This window comes from Berghia stephanieae, chromosome 3, assembly GCF_034508935.2.
Source record: "Berghia stephanieae isolate SIO BIC M18660-M18661 chromosome 3, UCSD_Bste_1.3, whole genome shotgun sequence".
Taxonomy (NCBI): Eukaryota; Metazoa; Mollusca; class Gastropoda; order Nudibranchia; family Aeolidiidae; genus Berghia; species Berghia stephanieae.
This window is the reverse complement of record NC_088362.1, coordinates 12,004,587-12,014,586: the sequence shown is the minus strand read 5'-3', so window position 1 is coordinate 12,014,586 and position 10,000 is coordinate 12,004,587. Positions and strand designations below refer to the sequence as shown.

Sequence of the window (10,000 nt, the reverse complement as noted above, 5' to 3'; positions counted from 1 at the left end):
CTCTCTCTCTCTCTTTCTTTCTCTGCCCTTTTTACCCTTTTTACCTCTTTGTTTCTTAATTCTCTTGTTGAATATTGTGGTTTTCGTAGTTGTCGTTGTTGTTGTTGTTGTTGTTGTGAATATGCGAAAGGGATTCTTGTTCTTTATTTTAACTGTTTTGTCCGACACTATACGACTATACGTACAGTACGTTACTTTTCTGATTCTTATCCAAGATCAATACCTGATCTCTGATTTTTTTTGGTACTCGATACTGCCCGTACATTTTGTGTTGATTTCTTGTACGATCGGTTATGCGTGACGTCACGTATCGAGCGGTGTACTACTTTTAACCACGACTACTACTGCGACTGCGACTACTACTACTGCAAACTGCTCCTGGTTACAAAGGGCGGTGAAGAGGCCCATTCTTGATGTCACGAAGGGTAAAAGACTCGGTGTTTCCCTTAGTTATCTACCTTTACACCTGTATACATTATATAGATAGACTGCTGATCAATCAATCAATCGGGGCCATGACGCTGTCTTCTCATTCGTGTCGATAGGTGCTAGCTGGCCCTTTCATTACAGGGATTATTACCTTTATGAGCATTATCATTATTATTACCATTATCAACACTTCATAAAAATGGTAAACACAACAACGTCGGTGTCTTCACCTTTTAAACTTTCTATGGCAGTTTTTATCTTGTGCTAGTAGAGGAAAAGTGATGAGTTCGATTATTGTCATTGTGGATGGAAGTTTGTGTAAGTTGTTATCAGGTTTGTGAATAATAATAATAATAATAATAATGATAATAATAATAATAATAATAATAATAATAATAATAATAATAATAGTAATAATAATAATAATGATAATAATAATAATAATAATAATAATAATAATAATAATAATAATAATAATAATAATAATAATAATAATAATAATAATAATAATAATAATAATATACTTTATTCATCCAAAAAAAAAATGGAAATTCATTAACAGACATGGCATGCATGAAAATGTATGAACACAAAGTTGAGAATCTAACTTATTATTGTGTTTACCTATTGTAGATTTATTGTGAGTAATCGGTTTTAATATTTTCCTCCCTACATGTATCCTTGATAGAATTTGTATCATTTTAACCAGTAAACTGTTCTATTCTGAATGAAAAAAACACGTATTTTCGGCGCATAGTTGAATCCTTGGAATAAGCTCTTTACTCACAGCCTCTCACCGCACTCTGGTGTAAAATGAGTACCTGGCCATTAACAGCGTTGTCTCTGCCCGAAAAAATTGTAATATCGCCTAACTGGCATCATCTCCCGTCTTACATGTTAAATGTTGCTGTTGGCTAGGGACCCCTTGTAAAGCGCTTTGAGCACATTTGGTGGATATTGCTCTACATAAAAAGCTCAAGTTAAAAATAGTGGTCAGAAAAAAACTCGTCCTTTAAATATTGATCGAATAAAATGACCCTCATCTTGGAAAAAAAAAACTTTCAATCCTGGGACTTCGCGAAGTCAGGGGTTTGAGAGTTTTTTTTCTTTTTTTTTTTGTTTGTTTGTTTTTTTTTTTGCCAAGATCATTAAAATTTACATCGATCGATATTTGAAGGACGGGTTTTCTGGTCAAATTTTTAAATACGTTATCCACCCCCCCCCCTCCCCCTCATCCCCGACTACGGCAGATATTAGTTTAAGATTTTTGGAATCATTAACTCACTAAACCCTAGAGATTTTTGGTACTTTTCAAAATTGGAAAAAAAAATGTATTAAAAATGAACGTGTACATAGATAGTTTTATTCAACTATCATTAACATGCAAAAATTAAAAGCCTTAGCTTTGGTACTGCGCCTATAATTTGTCTCATAAAAATGTAAGAAATAGGATGGGGTAAAAGTAACCCGGGTAAACTATGGAGTATAGCCGTTTCAGGGCTGAGTGAGTGAAGACTAGTTTGTTTCGTTTTGTTTGTTTGTTTGTTTTTATTTTGCAGTTATTTTCATCTCAGATACGTTTTATAAAGTATACTTTTTTTCCGACAATCAATGCATTTACTAATTTTACTTTTTTGATATATATGTGTATATATATATATATATATATATATATATATATATATATATATATATCCATGAATTCCTTTATTAATCATGGCAATAATTTTGATTTTTTTTTCTATTGTTCAAATAAAAATCAAAAAGACATTTAGAATACAAACAATGAAAACATTGTAAAATCATTGGTTTAAAAATGAAATGCTTTCTTTACTATACAAAGCAAACGTTTTAAAAAAAAAAAAAGAAAAGAAATTTAAGCGCAGATAGTGCAAAGAAATCTGTCTTTAATCTAATTTTAATCTTTGAAGAAAAATATGTTTTTCATTTTATTTTTGATACCTCATGGAGTAGCTATAAAAAGATCACTGAAAATAATGATGATGTAATTTCTCTATCCAGGATCAGATCTGGAATGAATAACTTTTAACACAACACTGGAATGTGTGTTGGGGATTTAGAAAGATTGTGTTTGATGCCCTCTGCTCAAAATACTTTAGTAGTATATTTAACTCTCTCCTCACCGATCATTTTCAGTATTTTCCCAATATGACCGGCTTACCAGCAGAAAAATTGATTCTTTAAACTAAAAAAAGCTCTCTACAAAACAACATTATGTTCTTATTAATCAATCAAAGATCATTCATCAAAGTTTGTGATGTACAAAATAAATATGAATAAGAAAAAATGAATATTGTGTTGTAACAAATGTGACGATTTTGCTCTTGGTGGTAAGGAGAGGGTTATCTAATATCACGAGTTAAAGTATTTCTAATCGCGTTTTTCCCTTTTATCATTTTGACTATGATATTTATACTAAATTCTCTTCATCCAGGTCATTCCAACAATATATATAAAATACATGATGTTTATTTGGGCATTGTTTTCTCTAACTGACTTTCCCGTTTAAGGGGAGGTTTGGGTCTAATTATTAGGAAAATCCTTCAAAAATTTGATTTTGAGATTTTGGTGGAAAATGATATTTTATTATCTTAGAAATAATATAATTGAAGTCCAAATTCTTAAAGTGGACTATAAAGGCACGAAATACACAGTCGAAAATGGTACAGGTAGTAAGAAATGTGTGAAAAACGGGAAGCCATTTTGCTATTTTCTCAATATGTCATTTTTCTAAGGGTATGGGAAACTGTGTCAAACGTTTCTCAGAATCTATTCAATGAAATTGTCTGAAATTTTCCACAGTTATGATAGAGATAATGTATTGTGTCACCATAGAGAGATATTTTTGATAAGATTTGTGAATTTTAAATTATAATCCTAAATCTGAATTTTTTACATCAATTTTGTCATAACATTTTGATTCTCAACTTTGTAATGATCTAATAAAAATTCCATAAGCTAAAGCCGTAAAATCTCTCTATGGTGACACACTATGGTACAATGTTGACAAGAGGGAAGAATATGGAGGTCATTCCTTCATTAGTTTTTGTGGAACGTTTGCCACAAGATTGTTATATTTTTTGATGTCAGACCCCCAAATTAGATCGCAAAATGGGTATGAACACAGATAATTAAAATTTTTCACCATAAATGTTGTTTTTTAACCTATATTGATGATACAGAATGATTAAAACCGCCCAATATTGGTAATTAAATTTTTTTTAGAAAAGACCCAAACCGCCCCTTAACAAGGGATCCCTGGCCAACATCAACACTAAACATGTAGGAGGGGACATAACGCTTGTTAAGCGATAATACAATTTTTTCGGACAAATACAACGCTGTTAACGGCCAGGTACTCATTTTACACCTGAGTACGGTGAGAGAATGGGTGTATAAAGAGCCTTTTCCAAGGGCTCAACTATGCGCCGAGCGCGAGGCTCGAACCCGGGACCTTCCGATCCGAATGCGAGTGTCATACCACAAGACCATATAGCCGCACATAGCCTTTAACTGGTTACAGAATCAATAAATAGACCTGATTTCACTCCCTGGTCATTCCGATGTTTTTTTTTTAAATCGAGAGCATAATAATACATAAATAATAATATAATAATTGAGCTTTTATATAGCGAGGCTCGAACCCAGGACCGTCCTATCCGAAAGTGAGTGTCATACCACTAGACCATATAGCCGCACATAGCCTTTAACCGGTTAAAGAATCAATAAATAGACCTGATTTGACTCCCTGGTCATTCCGATGTTGTTGATTTTTTTAATCGAGAGCATAATAATACATACTACTATTATGACTTAAGATATTACTACGGGCGAAATCAATAAATTATCGATTCATTATTGTAAGAGGTCAACGGGTATATATATATATTTTTTTCCAGTGGATAAATTCCAAATAAACCTTCGTCTAGACTTTTGTTTCTAATGTTCAAGTAGTAATAAAAAGATTTTATATCAAAGCAAAAGGTTTATTGATTAACTACGCGCATTGTTAATTTTCTAAGTGCCACTTATTCCCTTTATACAAATACAGTAAATACATTATTGGGTTGGGGTTTTTTTTTTAATCTATCGTTGTTCATAATATTTTAATCATTATTATTTCTAACTCCGTCAAGTCTATTACGATTTCTTTTCATTTCGTTAATCCGCACACGGTTTCTTTTGAGGCAGACTTCATTAAGTATTCAACCCGATTCTTTTCAATGACGTCAACAACACAAATAACCTTTGATGAAAGAAATTAGCCTAAAGAATCAAAACAAGAACTGTGTGTTTCGTTACGGAATTTCACTTCTATTTTCTCTGCTTTCACTGTGTGAAAATGTGTTTCTTTTTTTTCCCCAGTCGTAGAATAATAGTTATTCAGTTTTTCAAGTGTTATTTGTCTATAGCTATGTATAGATAGTTATTTACGATTTTTATATTATTTTCATGGATTGAGAAAAAAATATGATTCAATGGATATTTACACTCATGAAAACATAACATATTGACGTAAATAGGTAGAAAGGAAAAGAATTTCTAAGACAGAACAGTCTATTCGGAAGTTGATTGTGATGAATTGATTGAATTATTTTATATTATTTTTCCAGTTCTTTTGTATTTTATTTTTTAAATGTTATTATTTAAACCAAATATCTTATTATTTACATTGCATTTTATTATGCCATCATTTCATAAATTTAGACTTTAAAAATTGAACTTTATATAGAGCAATATCCACTAACATGCTCAAAGCGCTTTACAAGGGGTACCTGGTCAACAGCAACATTCAACATGTAGGACGGGACACGACGCCTCGCCTGTTAGGCGATATTACAATGTTTCGGACAAAGACAACGCTCTTTACGACCAGGTACTCATTTTACACCTAAGTACGGTGAGAGAACGTGAGTAAATATCCTTTTCCAAGGACTCAACTATGCGCCAAGCGCGGGGCTCGAACCCAGGACCTTCCGATCCGAAATCGAGTGTCATACCACTAGACCACATAACCGCACTTAAAGATAAATTAGCACCGAATCTTTATCGCGTTTGTCAAGGGTTACTAATCATACTCTATGCCATTTACCATGTATAATTTCATTGGTGGACAAAGTCCATAATATAACAAATTAACCACCGCATTGTATCTTAAATTCGTTTAAGTTTGTTTTATTTTTTAATACAAGATAGCGACATTAACTCACTCAACCCTAACACCGACTATAGATAGTATGCAGATGACGTCACTCAGGCCTTTGTTATTGTTTTTGCCATCCGCGTTTGTGAGTTGTTCTCACTAAACTGTATTAACCAGACTATAAAAGTTCATGGTTACACAGAGTTTGTGTGTTGGTCCGTTATACTTCCGGATGGCAATGTTGTGAACTCCTTGGCCAAGCGCATTCTATCTATATCCGTAGATTACCCGGGTTACTCTGACCCCACACGAATTTCCATTTTTTAAAATGAATAAAGTATATTATTATTATTATTATTATTATTATTATTATTATTATTATTATTATTATTATTATTATTATTATTATTATTATTATTATTACTATTATTATTGTTGTTATTATTATTATTATTATTATCATTATTATAATCATTACTATTATTATTTTTTATTACATTTTTCTGAGACAAATTATATGCATAGTATCAAAGCTAATGTTTTTAGTTTTTTGCATAGTTGAAGAAAACTTCTATGTACATGCTCATTTCCAATTTTTAAAAGTAGCAAAAAATCTCTAGGATTGAGTGAGTTAACAAGGAGACCTCAGATTTTTGTATCCATCTCTGATCCTTTTTGTGTCTGCTAAGTTTTTATACCTGAAAAACTACGAACTTTAAAGGTTCCAAGAGGCATAACTTAAACTAGAGGTGCCTAAGTGAGTCAATAATATGGGGAGAAAGATAAAGGGAGTACATGTGACTCATAAATATGAGCGGCTATGTGGTCTAGTGGTATGACACTCGCTTTCGGATCGGAAGGTCCTGGGTTCGAGCCTCACGCTCGGCGCATAGTTGAGTCCTTGGAAAAGGCTCTTTACTCACATTCTCTCACCGTACTCAGGTGTAGAATGAGTACCTGGTCATTAACAGCGTTGTCTTTGTCCGAAAAATTGTAATATCGCCTAACAGGCGGCATGCCCCGTCCTACATGTTAAATGTTGCTTGCGTTGTAAAGCGCTTTGAGCACATTTAGTGGATTTTGCGCTATATAAAGCTCAATAAAAATAATTAAATAAGGGAACACAATAATTAATATAATTTGCTCTTGACGCCAAATTAAGAAAACGCCTCTGGTGTTTTATCGATTCAGCGTAGATATACCTATGTATTTCTAGACAATATAGACGTCAATATAGTATTTTTTGTTAAGTATGAATCTATTGATTTCCTAGTTAGAAATAATGAACAGCTTGAATACTATGACGTGTGAGTCTCCTCAGTTCATAAATCTCCCTCGGGCTGAAGTAAACAAGTATGAGCATTCTCACAATTTTGGAGTTATTCAATCGACATATTGATCTCACTTCCACAATCAATTCATAAATATTGACTATAATAATTGGTGAAATAGGTACCGAGCTGGTTTTATTATCCCAGCGAGTCAATATGGGTTAAACTATATAATCAAATCAATTAATTAATCAATCAATCAATCTTGTCTTCGACCCTAGATACCTTTTCCCAGGGTTCGTCTGTTTCGTGCTGTGGATGCTATGCGAGTAAAGAACGTTTTCATGGGAATGTTATGAAAAGTTAAAGATTTGGATAATACTAGTCTACGTTCCCTTTTCACTAATTTGGCGATGTTTTTTTGTTGTTTTTTTTTTTTTCGAAGGGTTGGGGGGGGGGGGTCTTATTCCTTTTTCTTTCCTTTCCTTTTCCTTGATTTTTTTAATTGTCTTTTAACGCCGTTTATATCCGAATAAGGTAACTTGATTTTGTTTTAGATTTGTTTACATCATTTTCCTTTTTTTGTTTTTTTTTTGTTGTTGTTTTGTTTTGTCTGTGTCTGTTACTCGCCTCAGCTTAATGTATGGCTGAACATTGCAGTTTGTATATTATGAGTGGTATATAGAGGTGTAATGTTATGAGTGTCTATATATAGAATCATTCCCCCAAAATATAGAGATTTGTTACATGTAGGAGTTGAAGGTCTAACGTGTGTATTAAATCACAAAACGACAATTAATTGTGATTTAAAATAAATTCGAAGTTCAGGACAAGTGGATAATATAATTGACTAAACTCTGTTAGTATGAAACAATCGGATACTGCATGTATGTGGTATGGGTTGGCGGCTGGGATAATAAAGGTATAAATATATTATATATATATATATATATATATATATATATATATATATATATATATATATATTCATCTGTGTTTCATTCATCCTGTTTTGTTGATAAAGGGGAAACCCGAAACGTTCATTTGATCTTTTTTTGTAATTAAATTGAAGCTTACATTCAAAATCACATTATTATTTATTTATTCGAGCTTCGAAAGCAACATTTAAATTAGGTGAATACATTATTTCGAATGCAACGATTTGCGTAAAAACGCCAAACTGACAACTTTTTACAGTGTTGAAATTGGTTGTTTTTGAGAGTGTTAGTGTCGTTGGTATTTTATGATATCTGTTTGACTCAAAGAACTTTCAAACTGACTTTAAATTATAAAAGGAAATCAAGTTATCTGTTTATCTATCTGTAAAAAATACATTTCTCATTTTCAAATCTTTCAGTAGAGTTGTGCGCCGTATAATTTTTTTTTATTGCCAACGTTCTCCACAAGGCTATATTTTTTTAAAGAAAGGAAATATATATATATTATATATATATATATATATATATATATATATATATATATATATATGTTATATATATATATATATATATATATATATATATATATATATATATATATGTTACCACTACTAAATTTTCAACAACAAAAAAGTTGACATAAAAAATGTTATTGTATCAACAATAGAATGTTGAAAATGGCAGATACCAAAACTACACACTTTGTGCCATGATCTTATCATTTTTTTAACCATATGTAAACTTATTGTATTCAGTAAAGATATATTGAAATGTGACCCACGGTCTCCAAATGGTTATTATATCGGAAGGGTTCAGAAGCAAAAGATCTCATAAATAAATGAGATGAGACGAGGGTGAAGTCTCTTTATGTTTAAGGGAAATGAAGAATAATGTCAAGCAGTGCGAAAACCTATCAATTCATTTTTTCTGATCTTTAGTTTGGATGTAGGGGGGGTTGTTTTTGTTTTTTGTTGTTTTTTTTTTTTTTTGTTCTTTTTATTTATTTATTTTTTTTCGTTGTTTTTTTTTTTGGGGGGGGGGGGGGGGAGGAGGGGGGGCATTTGATTCATCCAGACATGATACTAGATAGAGGCGATGGGTCACAAATTCTATCATATTTTATTTACTTATCGTTAATATTTTCATCTATTGTCATTTCACTGTAACACTTTATCTACTTACCCACATTCTCTGTCTGTATTTTTTTTTTAATTCTAATTTTTTTCTAAATACATTCTTTAAATTTTGATTTCGTTTTCACCTTCTACTAAACTCCACTATTTTCAGTCTAAAAGCACCACCTCCTTCCCACCACCACCATCACCCCCACCGCCACAACAACCATCAACATCCACAACGTCAGCAACGTCAGCACCAACATCGGCATGAGTTCCGCAAGTTCAATGCCAACCTCTGCATTGCAGAATCAATCATCTCCGAGGACAGGACAGCAGAGTAAACTGAAAAAATCCCCTGGAGGTCAATCAAAACCAAACTATTCAAATAACAAAGAGTTACTAACACCAGAAAATTCTCTGTCCTCGGACAATCATAACGACAGTGGATACGAAACACACGGACAACAAACCAGTAATCTCAGAGAAAACAGCAGCGAAAGCGGAGACTCTTTGGACCAGAGAGTCCCAAATAAATCAAAATCAGCATTTAAAAAGAAAGATGACAATCAAACACCTTTCTCCAAAAATCAAAACTTGAATGGAAATCCGCCACAACAACATCAGCGTTTGAATAATTCTGGTGATTCGGATCTTTACGATGAAAACAGATATGAGTTGGTCCAAGACAACCATGAAATCCAGAAACCTACAAAAGCTAGATTAAAGACTGCTAAAACTAGGAAACCTCCAAATGTAACTAGCAACGAATCATCTGACGCCAGAGGGAACTTTAGTAATGGAATAGAACCTCTTCCCAACTCAGTGGCCGGAAGCAACACATCTATACGTTCTAGAGGAAGCGATTCGTCAACAGATAAGAAAGTTTCGTTCAAAGAGGATCTTTTATTCGATTCAGGATCGAATGGTAAGCAGATTAATAATAAACCGGAAAATAAAACATCACCTTCCATTGAAAATAGCAGTCCTAAAAGAAAACCTACGGCAAACGGATCGTTAACGGCCAGAGAGTCGCATTCAGCAAAGAATTCCGAAACCCTAAATTCAAAAGTGCCATTGACT

At 32.6% G+C, this 10,000-nt stretch overlaps 1 protein-coding gene across 4 annotated transcripts in view; it reads left to right on the top strand.

Annotated features, from left to right (window-relative positions):
• LOC144967149 (kinesin-like protein KIF12) overlaps nt 1-10,000 on the top strand; it is a 145,191-nt gene that overhangs the window by 69,118 nt on the left and 66,073 nt on the right. For 3 of the 4 annotated variants that reach the window (XM_078904019.1, XM_078904020.1, XM_078904021.1), the window contains one exon: nt 9,090-10,000. This exon is cut by the window's right edge and continues 320 nt beyond it. The exons of the other annotated variant lie outside the window; for it this stretch is intronic. In XM_078904019.1, coding sequence (XP_078760145.1) covers nt 9,188-10,000 — 813 coding nt within the window. In that variant the 5' untranslated portion in view covers nt 9,090-9,187. The remainder of the gene's footprint in view (nt 1-9,089) is intronic. 4 annotated transcript variants of the gene reach the window in all.